At 46.6% G+C, this 17,761-nt stretch overlaps 1 protein-coding gene across 2 annotated transcripts in view; it reads left to right on the top strand.

The window, feature by feature from the left end:
* Nucleotides 1-17,540, top strand: part of LOC137506082 (neuronal acetylcholine receptor subunit alpha-7-like) — a 237,989-nt gene extending 220,449 nt beyond the window's left edge. For both annotated transcript variants that reach the window (XM_068233573.1, XM_068233574.1), the window contains one exon: nt 15,536-17,540. In XM_068233573.1, the coding sequence (XP_068089674.1) occupies nt 15,536-16,060 (525 nt within the window). In that variant the 3' untranslated portion in view covers nt 16,061-17,540. The remainder of the gene's footprint in view (nt 1-15,535) is intronic.
* The last annotated feature ends 221 nt before the right edge of the window (nt 17,541-17,761 follow it).

Below are 17,761 nucleotides of genomic sequence, written 5' to 3'. Positions count from 1 at the left end.
CTCACACTGTCATTTGTTCATCACGAAGGGTAACCCGCGTTCGCAATTTGATGAACTGACTAATGGAGGGAGCGTTCTGCCACTAACGGATTCACCACACACATACGATTCAAAGATCTGCCACCAAGCGAGTTAAACAGCCCGCTACTGTAATTACTAGGACTTCGAGAACGCTCTATTAACACTTAGCAGTATGCAGGAACCTGGGTCAGATCGTTATATCTGGGCCGGGTTCTCGCATACGGGTTATAAATATATACTTCTATTAAACACAGGGTAGCGAGTTCAGGAGAATAGGTTCGATTGTGTATGTTCAGCAACAGGTCATAACCGCTAAACGATTTTTAAAACGTTTAATAACAAAAATGCATTACATACAGTTATATACACCAATTAACATATATACACAGAGCTTAAAAATAAAAGGGAATAAAATCAGAAAATTCTTACTTAGTTAGCTGAGCAGTCCATTGGAAGAATGAAGAAAAATAGTCCAGTTTAAAAGTAGGCATTCAGGTTAAGAGTCCTTTGAACACACGGCATGCGGCGGTTCTCCTTGGAACGCATGCCTGGACTTTCCTGGTCGATGAAATTGGGAGAACTGAGGGAGGAGTTCCTGGCAAACACTTTTGACTGACCTGAGTTTGGGGCTGTCACTACCTGGAAAGTAGGTGTGTTTAAGGCAGGGTTACCTCCCGGCAGCCAGGTTGCCGCCTCCAGACTTAGAGCAAGAAATGTACCGATTATTAATAATCTGTGTAATTCCGCCCCAGATTGGCGCATTGCAAATCCGAGACTATATTCATAAGCGGCCTGCGACCCCGTATCAAACGAGGCTATACATGCCTATTCTATCGAATTCGCTCTACGCAGGCCGGATAAAGTGGTTTCTCTATAGATTTCTGATAGCTAGAAAATTGCAATTCAGGTGACTGATAGAACTGATTTCTAGATATCAGGAAATGTAATTTATGTCTTGCTGTGCCAAACCTATTTTGAATTATTAATAAATTAACGTTCCCTTTGTTTGAGGCTATGAGCTTTTGGAGGGAATCGTCTTATCTTACTGGTTCGAGCTGGTTTTCTTTTGGGGAAAGATGAGCTGTGTAGCCAAATGGCTTCTCGGCAGGGGAGTTGGCCACTTGTGACAGTCTTTCCTGACACAGGACGTGGGGGAAGGTTACTGTACTCTCTGCAATGCTCTCAGAGGGGGAAAGAGAAAGGAAGGGCATTTTTTTTGTACAGTTACACAACACTGACAGTAATGGCTGGACCATACGAAAATCGTTGCGATTACGCACACGACTTTCCGTAATGTTCGTCACTTCCTGACTCTCGGGTGTCAGCCTGCGAATCTGGAAGCAGCGTGGCATACCCCTGCTCTAACTGACTACACCTTGGCACAACATTTTGGTCAGCACAACCTAGGTGGCCATTAGAGCACATTTTAAAAAACGAATTAGCCTTCACCTGAGTGGCGAGGCTTGCCCCTTCTCCTGGAAGGATAGAGGGTGGACCTCTGGGCAGTTTTGCACTGGGTTGCTTCTGCATGGGGAAGACATGCAAGGGGGATACAGGGAAGGTGCGGCCTGTCTCCACCAGCTGTTTGTTAACAGCAGGCAATGGTGGAGCACTCTGGCTGTCATAGCAGGAGGGGAGGTCTAGGCCCCCAGCTGCCTGCTCTGACACCTGGCCTGCTTCCACTGCCCTGCACGGATATGACCCAGGCAACACAAGACTGTTACCTCTTAGGTTAGAAGCAATCACACTTAAACATAAATCATTTTTAGTAATAGGAGATTCAGCATGAAATCTATTGGCAACATCTGGTACAACATTAACATCACAGTTACGTTCATTTTTCACATCAGGTACACAGGTATCTGGAACAACAGTGACAGGTTTAGAATCAGACAAACCGTGATTAGACAGCTGTCCATTAGAAACAGGTACCTCTTCCTTGCCTCCTTCCCTAGGAGGGCTAGGTACCATTACCCTGGCTGCCTCCCTCTGTCCCACCCCAAGCTGGTACAGTACCTGAGTGGGTCCAGACTGGCAATCCGGGGTGTTGATCACAGGTTCATAAAAGAATCGTAGGGTGCCAAGATCGGTGCCCAACAGCACAGGCACTGGGATTTCATCTGTCACCCCCACAACTTTTGTCTGGCGTCCCCTTCCCCAATTGAGAACAACACGAGTTTTGGCGATGCGTGCGTGTGTGCCACCAACTCCCACAAGTGTGACACGCTCATTAGGCAGGAAATTCTCACTGGCTACAAGATGAGAGCGAACCAAGGTAAGCTCTGCGCCTGTGTCGTGGAAACCAACAGCGATCTGGTCGTTAACTTCCACGACTTGATGATTTCCGGAAAGTCGAGGATTTGCTGCTCCCATGACGAGGTAGGCGTGTGCAGTAGAGGATGCGCTAGCCACTTCTGCGCTAGGCTCTGGAGACTGCGTCCTCACCTCGGGGCAGGCAGACTTGAGGTGTCCTCGCTGTCCACAGTGGTAACACTTCGGAACATATGTGGCATCCGGCGAAGGAGTAGCAGGTGCAGCATCCGGCCTCTGTGGCTGTGGGACCCGATCCCCACGGTTAGCAGGGGGAGGAGAGCTGGGTTGCATAGGTCTCCCCCCTCTCCAGCTCTGGACTGGAGGTTTGCGGCTGTCCGGCACACGGGTGGCCACAAAAGTGTCTGCAAGTTCTACGGCAGCTTTGGCGGATTCAGGCTTCCGCTCCAAGACAAACTGCCGGACATCTGGAGTGCAGCAGTTCAGCAACTGCTCCTGTACGATGAGGTCCTCCAGACCTTGGTGAGAGTCTTTTTTGAGGCCCCATGACCACTGCCTGAACACAGTCAGCAGGCGACTCTCCAGGTCGGTGTAAGAGTCGGTGTGGCCTTTCTGCAGGGAGCGAAACTTTTTGTGATAGACCTCTGGGGTCAGCTGGTATTTGGCGATAATTGCAGCTTTTATCGCCTCATAGTCATTGTCTTTCTCAGCGGGTAAGTCCACAAACGCCTCAAGCGCTTTGCCCGCAAGTTGGGTGTCAGATATCTCACCCACTCCTCCTGGGGCAGATGATGCTGACGACAAGTCTTTTCAAAGGAGTGTAAATAAGTGTCCGGGTCGGTTCCCTTCTCCATTTCTGGGAATTTTAACTTGGGAGTCCCAAATGGGTCTGATGTGGGCCGGGGTTCCGGAGCACTTTGTGAGGGATTTTGGCCTTGCCCTCGCAGTTTGGCCATTTCAAGGTCGTGTCGGCGGGCGAATTCTCTCTCTGCCGCCTCTTTCTCAGCAAGCCACCGGCACTCTGCCCGGTCCGCTTCTCGCTCTGAGGCTTCCCTCTCCGCCTGGCATTCTGCACGGTCAGCATTTTCTCTGACAATCTGCATGTACAGCTCAGGATTTGTATCCGCCAGTCTTTGTAAAGCATGCTGCATTCCAGCCTCAGGAACATGGGAAAGGTTTGCAAGGACGGGCTCCCGTCGGTTACCATGCTCCTCAGCATTTAAAGCGATTGGTTCAGACGCGGTCCCGTTTTCCTCTCGGTCTGGAAGTGGGTTGCTTTGCTCCAACCGCTCACTTCCCTCTGCCTCAGTTACAGCACCGTCTGAACCAGGAGTGTGCTCTCCCAACATCTGCTCCGGCTGGGTATCCAGTCGCAACAAGTCCTCGACCAATTTCGCTTTCTTTTTTCTATAAGTCACAATGCCTTTTTCTTCACACAAGTTCACTAGGTCTGCCACTGACATTTTCTTGTATCTTGCTGCAGCCATTTTTGCCAAATAAAAGATAGGATAGGAAAAGAGATTGGGGGGGAACTCTGTGCTACACGTTTAGTCTATATAAATGGTAATGCACCGGTTATCGACCACAGATTTTTTATCTGTTCTGGCAGGTTAATCAAATAACGTTGCCGTTGATGTTCTGAACATACACAAATCCCAATAAGCTGCCAAACAATGTCACAGACCGCAAGGCCGGTCTGCGGGTGGGGTAAATCGATCAGCGTCAGAAATCCTCTCACACTGTCATTTGTTCATCACGAAGGGTAACCCGCGTTCGCAATTTGATGAACTGACTAATGGAGGGAGCGTTCTGCCACTAACGGATTCACCACACACATACGATTCAAAGATCTGCCACCAAGCGAGTTAAACAGCCCGCTACTGTAATTACTAGGACTTCGAGAACGCTCTATTAACACTTAGCAGTATGCAGGAACCTGGGTCAGATCGTTATATCTGGGCCGGGTTCTCGCATACGGGTTATAAATATATACTTCTATTAAACACAGGGTAGCGAGTTCAGGAGAATAGGTTCGATTGTGTATGTTCAGCAACAGGTCATAACCGCTAAACGATTTTTAAAACGTTTAATAACAAAAATGCATTACATACAGTTATATACACCAATTAACATATATACACAGAGCTTAAAAATAAAAGGGAATAAAATCAGAAAATTCTTACTTAGTTAGCTGAGCAGTCCATTGGAAGAATGAAGAAAAATAGTCCAGTTTAAAAGTAGGCATTCAGGTTAAGAGTCCTTTGAACACACGGCATGCGGCGGTTCTCCTTGGAACGCATGCCTGGACTTTCCTGGTCGATGAAATTGGGAGAACTGAGGGAGGAGTTCCTGGCAAACACTTTTGACTGACCTGAGTTTGGGGCTGTCACTACCTGGAAAGTAGGTGTGTTTAAGGCAGGGTTACCTCCCGGCAGCCAGGTTGCCGCCTCCAGATTTAGAGCAAGAAATGTACCGATTATTAATAATCTGTGTAATTCCGCCCCAGATTGGCGCATTGCAAATCCGAGACTATATTCATAAGCGGCCTGCGACCCCGTATCAAACGAGGCTATACATGCCTATTCTATCGAATTCGCTCTACGCAGGCCGGATAAAGTGGTTTCTCTATAGATTTCTGATAGCTAGAAAATTGCAATTCAGGTGACTGATAGAACTGATTTCTAGATATCAGGAAATGTAATTTATGTCTTGCTGTGCCAAACCTATTTTGAATTATTAATAAATTAACGTTCCCTTTGTTTGAGGCTATGAGCTTTTGGAGGGAATCGTCTTATCTTACTGGTTCGAGCTGGTTTTCTTTTGGGGAAAGATGAGCTGTGTAGCCAAATGGCTTCTCGGCAGGGGAGTTGGCCACTTGTGACAGTCTTTCCTGACACAGGACGTGGGGGAAGGTTACTGTACTCTCTGCAATGCTCTCAGAGGGGGAAAGAGAAAGGAAGGGCATTTTTTTTGTACAGTTACACAACACTGACAGTAATGGCTGGACCATACGAAAATCGTTGCGATTACGCACACGACTTTCCGTAATGTTCGTCACATCTCCCCCCTACCAGTCGGACGCACAGAGTGGGTCTGCCAGACCCGCTCTACGTGCCGCTTAGCTACTGAACAGGTTCTCGACTTTTTATCTGACTGCCCTTTAGACAACTCACCAGAAGCATAAGGCCTCATGGTCCGGTGTGTCCCAGTGTCCGCTTTGCGGACGGTGTGATGCACACCAACAGGCTTACCTCTAAAGGCTTGGCTGGGTTTGCGTAGCGCTTCCTGTAAGGGAGAGAGTCGTTGGCTGACATCCGGGTCACTTCCTGACTCTCGGGTGTCAGCCTGCGAATCTGGAAGCAGCGTGGCATACCCCTGCTCTAACTGACTACACCTCGGCACAACATTTTGGTCAGCACAACCTAGGTGGCCATTAGAGCACATTTTAAAAAACGAATTAGCCTTCACCTGAGTGGCGAGGCTTGCCCCTTCTCCTGGAAGGATAGAGGGTGGACCTCTGGGCAGTTTTGCACTGAGTTGCTTCTGCATGGGGAAGACATGCAAGGGGGATACAGGGAAGGTGCGGCCTGTCTCCACCAGCTGTTTGTTAACAGCAGGCAATGGTGGAGCACTCTGGCTGTCATAGCAGGAGGGGAGGTCTAGGCCCCCAGCTGCCTGCTCTGACACCTGGCCTGCTTCCACTGCCCTGCACGGATATGACCCAGGCAACACAAGACTGTTACCTCTTAGGTTAGAAGCAATCACACTTAAACATAAATCATTTTTAGTAATAGGAGATTCAGCATGAAATCTATTGGCAACATCTGGTACAACATTAACATCACAGTTACGTTCATTTTTCACATCAGGTACACAGGTATCTGGAACAACAGTGACAGGTTTAGAATCAGACAAACCGTGATTAGACAGCTGTCCATTAGAAACAGGTACCTCTTCCTTGCCTCCTTCCCTAGGAGGGCTAGGTATTATTACCCTGGCTGCCTCCCTCTGTCCCACCCCAAGCTGGTACAGTACCTGAGTGGGTCCACACTGGCAATCCGGGGTGTTGATCACAGGTTCATAAAAGAATCGTAGGGTGCCAAGATCGGTGCCCAACAGCACAGGCACTGGGATTTCATCTGTCACCCCCACAAATTTTGTCTAGCGTCCCCTTCCCCAATTGAGAACAACACGAGCTTTGGCGATGCGTGCGTGTGTGCCACCAACTCCCACAAGGGTGACACGCTCATTAGGCAGGAAATTCTCACTGGCTACAAGATGAGAGCGAACCAAGGTAAGCTCTGCGCCTGTGTCGTGGAAACCAACAGCGATCTGGTCGTTAACTTCCACGACTTGATGATTTCCGGAAAGTCGAGGATTTGCTGCTCCCATGACGAGGTAGGCGTGTGCAGTAGAGGATGCGCTAGCCACTTCTGCGCTAGGCTCTGGAGACGGCGTCCTCACCTCGGGGCAGGCAGACTTGAGGTGTCCTCGCTGTCCACAGTGGTAACACTTCGGAACATATGTGGCATCCGGTGAAGGAGTAGCAGGTGCAGCATCCGGCCTCTGTGGCTGTGGGACCCGATCCCCACGGTTAGCAGGGGGAGGAGAGCTGGGTTGCATAGGTCTCCCCCCTCTCCAGCTCTGGACTGGAGGTTTGCGGCTGTCCGGCACACGGGTGACCACAAAAGTGTCTGCAAGTTCTGCGGCAGCTTTGGCAGATTCAGGCTTCCTCTCCAAGACAAACTGCCGGACATCTGGAGTGCAGCAGTTCAGCAACTGCTCCTGTACGATGAGGTCCTCCAGACCTTGGTGAGAGTCTTTTTTGAGGCCCCATGACCACTGCCTGAACACAGTCAGCAGGCGACTCTCCAGGTCGGTGTAAGAGTCGGTGTGGCCTTTCTGCAGGGAGCAAAACTTTTTGTGATAGACCTCTGGGGTCAGCTGGTATTTGGCGATAATTGCAGCTTTTATCGCCTCATAGTCATTGTCTTTCTCAGCGGGTAAGTCCACAAACGCCTCAAGCGCTTTGCCCCGCAAGTTAGGTGTCAGATATCTCACCCACTCCTCCTGGGGCAGATGATGCTGACGACAAGTCTTTTCAAAGGAGTGTAAATAAGTGTCCGGGTCGGTTCCCTTCTCCATTTCTGGGAATTTAAACTTGGGAGTCCCAAACGGGTCTGCTGTGGGCCGGGGTCCCGGAGCACTTTGTGAGGGATTTTGGCCTTGCCCTCGCAGTTTGGCCATTTCAAGGTCATGTCGGCGGGCGGATTCTCTCTCTGCCGCCTCTTTCTCAGCAAGCCACCGGCACTCTGCCCGGTCCGCTTCTCGCTCTGAGGCTTCCCTCTCCGCCTGGCATTCTGCACGGTCAGCATTTTCTCTGACAATCTGCATGTACAGCTCAGGATTTGTATCCGCCAGTCTTTGTAAAGCATGCTGCATTCCAGCCTCAGGAACACGGGAAAAGTTTGCAGGGACGGGCTCCCGCCGGTTACCATGCTCCTCAGCATTTAAAGCGATTGGTTCAGACGCGGTCCCGTTTTCCTCTGGGTCTGGAAGTGGGTTGCTTTGCTCCAACCGCTCACTTCCCTCTGCCTCAGTTACAGCACCGTCTGAACCAGGAGTGTGCTTTCCCAACATCCGCTCCGGCTGGGTATCCAGTCGCAACAAGTCCTCGACCAATTTCGCTTTCTTTTTTCTATAAGTCACAATGCCTTTTTCTTCACACAAGTTCACTAAGTCTGCCACTGACATTTTCTTGTATCTTGCTGCAGCCATTTTTGCCAAATAAAAGATAGGATAGGAAAAGAGATTGGGGGGGAACTCTGTGCTACACGTTTAGTCTATATAAATGGTAATGCACCGGTTATCGACCACAGATTTTTGATCTGTTCTGGCAGGTTAATCAAATAACGTTGTCGTTGATGTTCTGAACATACACAAATCCCAATAAGCTGCCAAACAATGTCACAGACCGCAAGGCCGGTCTGCGGGTGGGGTAAATCGATCAGCGTCAGAAATCCTCTCACACTGTCATTTGTTCATCACGAAGGGTAACCCGCGTTCGCAATTTGATGAACTGACTAATGGAGGGAGCGTTCTGCCACTAACGGATTCACCACACACATACGATTCAAAGATCTGCCACCAAGCGAGTTACACAGCCCGCTACTGTAATTACTAGGACTTCGAGAACGCTCTATTAACACTTAGCAGTATGCAGGAACCTGGGTCAGATCGTTATATCTGGGCCGGGTTCTCGCATACGGGTTATAAATATATACTTCTATTAAACACAGGGTAGCGAGTTCAGGAGAATAGGTTCGATTGTGTATGTTCAGCAACAGGTCATAACCGCTAAATGATTTTTAAAACGTTTAATAACAAAAATGCATTACATACAGTTATATACACCAATTAACATATATACACAGAGCTTAAAAATAAAAGGGAATAAAATCAGAAAATTCTTACTTAGTTAGCTGAGCAGTCCATTGGAAGAATGAAGAAAAATAGTCCAGTTTAAAAGTAGGCATTCAGGTTAAGAGTCCTTTGAACACACGGCATGCGGCGGTTCTCCTTGGAACGCATGCCTGGACTTTCCTGGTCGATGAAATTGGGAGAACTGAGGGAGGAGTTCCTGGCAAACACTTTTGACTGACTTGAGTTTGGGGCTGTCACTACCTGGAAAGTAGGTGTGTTTAAGCACTTCCCGACCGCCTAACGCACAGAGGCGGCCGGGAAGTGGACGCCGCAAGGACCGCCGTATAGACAAATGGCGGCGGTCCTTGTAGGGGCATGGGCGGCGCGATCGCGTCATCCGTGACGCGATCCTCCGCCTCCGCCTGGCGCCGCTCACCCGACGCAACATCCCGCCGGCCATACGGAAGCGCCGGCGGGATGTTAACCCGACGATCGCCGCATACAAAGTGTATAATACACTTTGTAATGTTTACAAAGTGTATTATACAGGCTGCCTCCTGCCCTGGTGGTCCCAATGTCCGAGGGACCACCAGGGCAGGCTGCAGCCACCCTAGTCTGCACCAAGCACACTGATTTCCCCCCCCGCCCCAGATCGCCCACAGCACCCATCAGACCCCCCCCTTGCCCACCCCCCAGACCCCTGTTTGCACCCAATCACCCCCCTAATCACCCATCAATCACTCCCTGTCACTATCTGTCAACGCTATTTTTTTTTATCCCCCCCCTGCCCCCCGCTCCCTCCTGATCACCCCCCCACCCCTCAGATTCTCCCCAGACCCCCCCCCCCATGTACTGTATGCATCTATCCCCCCTGATCACCTGTCAATCACCTGTCCATCACCTGTCAATCACCCGTCAATCACCCGTCAATCACCCCCTGTCACTGCCACCCATCAATCAGCCCCTAACCTGCCCCTTGCGGGCAATCTGATCTCCCCCCCACACCAATAGATCGCCCGCAGATCCGACATCAGATCACCTCCCAAATCCATTGTTTACATCTATTCTCTCCTCTAAACACCCACTAATTACCCATCAATCACCCATCAATCACCCCCTATCACCACCTGTCACTTTTACCTATCAGATCAGACCCTAATCTGCCCCTTGCGGGCACCCAATCACCCGCCCACACGCTCAGATTGCCCTCTGACCCCCCCTTATCAATTCCCCAGTGCATTAATTACATTTGTTCTTCCCTGTAATAACCCACTGATCACCTGTCAATCACCTGCCAATCACCTATCACCCATCAATCACCCCCTGTCACCCCCTGTCACTGCCACCCATCAATCAGCCCCTAACCTGCCCCTTGTGGGCAATCTGATCACCCACCCACACCATTAGATCGCCCGCAAACCCGCCGTCAGATTACCTCCCAAATGTATTGTTTACATCTGTTATCTTCTCTAAACACCCACTAATTACCCATCAATCACCCATCAATCACCCCCTATCACCAACCGTCACTGTTACCTATCAGATCAGACCCTAATCTGCCCCTTGCGGGCACTCAATCACCCGCCCACACGCTCAGATTGCCCTCAGACCCCCCCCCCCCCTTATAAATTCGCCAGTGCATTAATTACATCTGGCCTTCCCTGTAATAACCCACTGATCACCTGTCAATCACCTGCCAATCACCTATCACCCATCAATCACCCCCTGTCACTGCCACCCAACAATCAGCCCCTAACCTGCCCCTTGCGGGCAAACTGATCACCCACCCACACCAATAGATCGCCCGCAGATCCGACATCAGATCACCACCCAAGCGCAGTGTTTCCATCTATTCTCTCCTCTAAACACCCACTAATTACCCATCAATCACCCATCAATCACCCCCTATCACCACCTGTCACTGTTACCCATCAGATCAGACCCTAATCTGCCCCTTGCGGGCACCCAATCGCCCGCCTACACGCTCAGATTGCCCTCAGACCCCCCCTTATCAATTCACCAGTGCAATATTTACATCTGTTCTCCCCTGTAATAACCCACTGATTACCTGTCAATCACCTATCAATCACCCATCAATCACCCCCTGTCACTGCCACCCATCAATCACCCCCTGTCACTGCCGCCCATCAATCACCCGCTGTCACTGCCACCCATCAATCAGCCCCTAACCTGCCCCTTGCGGGCAATCTGATCACCCACCCACACCAATAGATCGCAGATCCGACGTCCGATCACCTCCCAAGTGCAGTGTTTACATCTGTTCTCTACCCTAAACACCCACTAATTACCCATCAATCACCCCCTGTCACTGCTACCTATCAGATTAGACCCCTATCTGCCCCTAGGGCACTCAATCACCCGCCCACACCCTCAGAATGCCCTCAGACCCCAGCCCTGATCAACTCGCCAGTGCATTGCTTGCATCTATTCCCCCCTCTAATCACACCTTGAGACACCCATCAATCACCTCCTGTCACCCCCTAGCACACCTACCCATCAGATCAGGCCCCAATTTGCCCCGTGTGGGCTCCTGATCACTCGGCCAAACCCTCAGATCCCCCTCAGACCCCCTTCCGATCACCTCCCCAGTGCATTGATTGCATCTATTTTCCCCTCTAACCACCCCCTGAGACACCCATCAATCACCTCCTGTCACCCCCCTAGCACTCCTATCCATCAGATCAGGCCCAATACAACCTGTCATCTAAAAGGCCACCCTGCTTATGACCGGTTCCACAAAATTCGCCCTCTCATAGACCACCTGTCATCAAAATTTGCAGATGCTTATACCCCTGAACAGTCATTTTGAGACATTTGGTTTCCAGACTACTCACGGTTTTGGGCCTGTAAAATGCCAGGGCGGTATAGGAACCCCACAAGTGACCCCATTTTAGAAAAAAAGACACCCCAACTTATTCTGTTAGGTGTATGACGAGTTCATAGAAGATTTTATTTTTTGTCAAAAGTTAGCGGAAATTGATTTTTATTGGTTTTTTTTCACAAAGTGTCATTTTTCACTAACTTGTGACAAAAAATAAAATCTTCTATGAACTCGCCATACACCTAACGGAATACCTTGGGGTGTCTTCTTTCTAAAATGGGGTCACTTGTGGGGTTCCTATACTGCCCTTGCATTTTAGGGGCCCTAAACCGCGAGGAGTAGTCTAGAAAACAAATGCCTCAAAATGACCTGTGAATAGGACGTTGGGCCCCTTAGCGCACCTAGGCTGCAAAAAAGTGTCACACATGTGGTACCGCCGTACTCAGGAAAAGTAGTATAATGTGTTTTGGGGTGTATTTTTACACATACCCATGCTGGGTGGGAGAAATTTCTATGTAAATGGACAATTGTGTGTAAAAAAATCAAACAATTGTCATTTACAGAGATATTTCTCCCACTTAGCATGGGTATGTGTAAAAATACACCCCAAAACGCATTATACTACTTCTCCTGAGTACGGCGGTACCACATGTGTGGAACTTTTTTTTACACCCTAAGTACGCTAAGGGGCCCAAAGTCCAATGAGTACCTTTAGGATTTCGCAGGTCATTTTGCGACATTTGGTTTCAAGACTACTCCTCACGGTTTAGGGCCCCTAAAATGCCAGGGCAGTATAGGAACCCCACAAATGACCCCATTCTAGAAAGAAGACACCCAAAGGTATTCCGTACGGAGTATGGTGAGTTCATAGAAGATTTTATTTTTTGTCACAAGTTAGCGGAAAATGACACTTTGTGAAAAAAAAACAATTAAAATCAATTTCCGCTAACTTGTGACAAAAAAATAAAAACTTCTATGAACTCACCATACTCCTAACGGAATACCTTAGGGTGTCTTCTTTCTAAAATGGGGTCATTAGTGGGGTTCCTATACTGCCCTGGCATTTTAGGGGCCCTAAACCGTGAGGAGTAGTCTTGAAACAAAAATGACCTGTGAAATCCTAAAGGTACTCATTGGACTTTGGGCCCCTTAGTGCAGTTAGGGGGCAAAAAAGTGCCACACATGTGGTATCGCCGTACTCGGGAGAAGTAGTATAATGTGTTTTGGGGTGTATTTTTACACATACCCATGCTGGGTGGGAGAAATACTTCTGTAAATGACAATCTTTTGATTTTTTTACACACAATTGTCCATTTACAGAGGTATTTCTCCCCCCCAGCATGGGTATGTGTAAAAATACACCCCAAAACACATTGTACTACTTCTCCCGAGTATGGCGATACCACATGTGTGGCACTTTTTTTGCACCCTAACTGCGCTAAAGGGCCCAAAGTCCAATGAGTACCTTTAGGATTTCACAGGTCATTTTGAGAAATTTCGTTTCAAGACTACTCCTCACGGTTTAGGGCCCCTAAAATGCCAGGGCAGTATAGGAACCCCACAAATGACCCCATTTTAGAAAGAAGACACCCCAAGGTATTCCGTTAGTAGTATGGCGAGTTCATAGAAGATTTTATTTTTTGTGACAAGTTAGCGGAAATTGATTTTAATTGTGTTTTTTCACAAAGTGTCATTTTCCGCTAACTTTTGACAAAAAATAAAATCTTCTATGAACTCACCATACTCCTAACGGAATACCTTGGGGTGTCTTCTTTCTAAAATGGGGTCATTTGTGGGGTTCCTATACTGCCCTGGCATTTTAGGGGCCCTAAACCGTGAGGAGTAGTCTTGAAACGAAATTTCTCAATATGACCTGTGAAATCCTAAAGGTACTCATTGGACTTTGGGCCCTTTAGCGCAGTTAGGGTGCAAAAAAGTGCCACACATGTGGTATCGCCGTACTCAGGAGAAGTAGTATAATGTGTTTTGTGGTGTATTTTTACACATACCCATGCTGAGTGGGAGAAAGATCTCTGTAAATGGACAATTGTGTGTAAAAAAAATTAACAAATTGTCATTTACAGAGATATTTCTCCCACCCAGCATGGGTATGTGTAAAAATACACCCCAAAACACATTATACTACTTCTCCTGAGTACGGCAATACCACATGTGTGGCACTTTTTTGCAGCCTAACTGCGCTAAGGAGTCCAAAGTCCAATGAGCACCTTTAGGCTTTACAGGGGTGCTTACAATTTAGCACCCCCCAAAATGTCAGGACAGTAAACACACCCCACAAATGACCCCATTTTGGAAAGTAGACCCTTCAAGGTATTCAGAGAGGGGCATGGTGAGTCCGTGGCAGATTTCATTTTTTTTTTTGTCGCAAGTTAGAAGAAATGGAAACTTTTTTTTTTTTTTTTCTCACAAAGTGTCATTTTCCGCTTACTTGTGACAAAAAAATAATATCTTCTATGAACTCACTATGCCTCTCAGTGAATACTTTGGGATGTCTTCTTTCCAAAATGGGGTAATTTGGGGGGCATTTATACTATCCTGGAATTCTAGCCCCTCATGAAACATGACAGGGGGTCAGAAAAGTCATAGATGCTTGAAAATGAGAAAATTCACTTTTTGCACCATAGTTTGTAAACGCTATAACTTTTACCCAAACCAATAAATATACACTGAATGGGTTTTTTTTTTATCAAAAACATGTTTGTCCACATTTTTCGCGCTGCATGTATACAGAAATTTTACTTTATTTGAAAAATGTCAGCACAGAAAGTTAAAAAAATCATTTTTTTGCCAAAATTCATGTCTTTTTTGATGAATATAATAAAAAGTAAAAATCGCAGGAGCAATCAAATAGCACCAAAAGAAAGCTTTATTAGTGACAAGAAAAGGAGCCAAAATTCATTTAGGTGGTAGGTTGTATGAGCGAGCAATAAACCGTGAAAGCTGCAGTGGTCTGAATGGAAAAAAAGTGGCCGGTCCTTAAGGGGTAGAAAGCCCTAGGTCCTCAAGTGGTTAAGGCAGAGTTACCTCCCGGCAGCCAGGTTGCCGCCTCCAGACTCAGAGCAAGAAATGTACCGATTATTAATAATCTGTGTAATTCCGCCCCAGATTGGCGCATTGCAAATCCGAGACTATATTCATAAGCGGCCTGCGACCCCGTATCAAACAAGGCTATACATGCCTATTCTATCGAATTCACTCTACGCAGGCCGGATAAAGTGGTTTCTCTATAGATTCCTGATAGCTAGAAAATTGCAATTTAGGTGACTACCAGGAAATGTAATTTTTGTCTTGCTGTGCCAAACCTATTTTGAATTATTAATAAATCAACGTTCCCTTTGTTTGAGGCTATGAGCTTTTGGAGGGAATCGTCTTATCTTATTGGTTCGAGCTGGTTTTCTTTTGGGGAAAGATGAGCTGTGTAGCCAAATGGCTTCTTGGCAGGGGAGTTGGCCACTTGTGACATTCTTTCCTGACACAGGATGTGGGGGAAGGTTACTGTACTCTCTGCAATGCTCTCAGAGGGGGAAAGAGAAAGGAAGGGCATTTTTTTGTACAGTTACACAACACTGACAGTAATGGCTGGACCATACGAAAATCGTTGCGATTACGCACACGACTTTCCGTAATGTTCGTCACAATGGCCATTTTTTAAATTGAGGGTGGAGAATTTCATTAATCACAGTGAACAAATGGGACATAGGAGGGGAGAAAGAGATTGAGGAGTAGACTACACAGGAGGTAAGTATGACCTGGGTTATGGTTATTTTGACTTTTTATTTTCAGTTCAGGTTCTCTTTAAGTCCTTTTGAGATGCAAATTGTCTATTGAAAAAGTTTGCTGCAATGTGTAACTATATAATAATATATGTACAGAATATATGTCTCCTCAGTTATCCAATAAAATATTATCACGTGTTGTTAAATAATAATACTATAATCAGTTTTTATGTGTTATCAGGTGCGTGTTATCCTGCTCAACTGGTGTGCATGGTTTCTAAGGATGAGAAAACCTGGGGAGAACCGAAGGCCAATTCCCTGCAGATATATGTATCCCAACCACCATTCTAGTATTAGTAGCATTGAGATGAATATGGCAACAGGACACCAGTCTTCCAATGGCAATATTCTTTACTGTGGTTACCACACTCTGGAAAGCCCTTGCTGCCCGCCAAACAGTGACTCAGGAGTTGTTTGTGGACGAGTGGCATGTCCTTCTTTGGAGGACAGTGACATTATCCAGAAGAAATGCTTCAGAGAAAGCATGCCAGAGATTGTGAAGATTTTGGAGGAAGTGCAGTTCATTGCCAAGCGTTTCAGGGAACATGATGAAGGAGAAGAGATCTGCAGTGAATGGAAGTTTGCAGCTGCAGTCATTGACCGCTTGTGTCTTGTTGCTTTCTCACTTTTCGCCATCATCTGTACAATCACCATCTTGATGTCAGCTCCGAACTTTATTGAAGCAGTTTCCAAAGACTTCACATAAGAGGGCATAGAGCTCCAAGGGGTGCAAATAGCTATTTCATGAAGTTCAATGTTGTTACTCGTCAGGTCTATGAACATATTTAAACTAATAGCAAAACAACTGTGTTGGTGACAAATAATCTCAAAGCTGTAATCTCATATAGATAAAATATTGACATAAAATGTTGTCATTAGGAATCTAATTATATTCTTCTGTGGCCCATTGCAGGCATACAATCATCCAAATTCCCAGTGTTAACAAATGTTGCGTTACTATGCCTAACCTTTTGAGTTACCCAAATCCTGTCCTGTTCTGATTGACTATTCTGGTATTTACATAAGCTCAGACACTGTGTATTCAAAAAAAAACAGTCCATGCTGCAGATATATGGAAAACTATGGCTACATAGCACATACAAGTGTTCTAAAGCAAGTAGAACTAGTAACTATGCCCTCAAGCACAAAAAAGCTCTTTACTTTGCTGTTCATGTGGACGCAGAGAAATTCCAACGCTGATATCTAAAGTATCACTTATTTATTAGATTAGAAAGGTTATGTAAAATGAGGGATGAGAAGAATGGGTTTAGTGGTAGGCACTAGTTTAGCGTAAAGGCAGGATGTGGTACAGCCAGAGGCAATGGTAAGGATTAGGGGAAGAAATTGATTAGCTTTGCATTTACAGCAGATTTGGAGGTGGGTTACGACTAGGCACCATTCAAAGCATTAAGGTTAGGGTTACGTTAAAGGTGAGGGTAGGGTTAGGCATTTTGAAGATTAAAGTTAGACACAAAATTAAAAGGTTAAAATCAGTAGCTATGCGCAAGAGGGGAATCTGTTAGAAATGGTTTATGGTTGAGATTAGGCATAGGCCTAGAAGAGGAGGTACGGAGCAGGGTTGAGCTTAGAGTTAGTCTGAGATAGTGGAGCAGGGGCCACTGCAGGTGAGCACAAAAGAGCATGAGATTGGGGTCTCAGGTAAACAGTGCTGAATTATCTGAGCCAGAAACATATGTATGCTATCACGCATGTGGGTAGTGTGGTAGCTCCTAGGCTGAAATGGCAATTTTTATATGCCTTGTAGTCTTATGTATAGTAGATACAGTAACACTACATGTGTTTCTGTTGATGCCATGTATAATTTTGTTTTCCTAAAACAGACCTTTAGTCCAATAATGAATCGTGTGGAGCATATATATCAACATCAGTGCAACAAAATTTGGCACAAAAGTGGAGCAGGTGCCAAGATCATCAGTTCTGGTCAGTTTGCGCATGGGTTGCTCCAGTTTTACTCCAAACTCCTTTGCACTGATAGTGAATGAAAATGCAGATTATTGCTTTATATTCTGGAGAAGCCAGGTATGCATTGAGAGCCACTGGTCTATAGCACACCCACAAACCAATATACCTTTAGTGGCTTTTTCTGTATATTTGGTGAATTTAGAAGTTTACCAGTGTTTGATCAAAAAGACTTCACTTACCAGAAATAAAATGTCACAATTTCACTGGTACATATTTCACATTTCTTTATTTGTTTTTTTACTACTGGTATCTACTGGGAGTGCATTATTAACAAATAAAGTGAATCCTATTCTTACTAACATGGCTTTTTATCAGTAAAAACAACAAGCACAACCAGGGCGATATCCCCACACAGGATGTCGCCAAGAAGAGCTGCTGCACACGGAGGTTGAACATGGAAGAAGTAAGGCTTGGAACCCACTAC

Source organism: Hyperolius riggenbachi, chromosome 1 (assembly GCF_040937935.1).
Source record: "Hyperolius riggenbachi isolate aHypRig1 chromosome 1, aHypRig1.pri, whole genome shotgun sequence".
NCBI classification, from domain to species: Eukaryota; Metazoa; Chordata; class Amphibia; order Anura; family Hyperoliidae; genus Hyperolius; species Hyperolius riggenbachi.
Note: the sequence above shows the minus strand (reverse complement) of the source record. Positions and strands in the feature narration are given on the sequence as shown.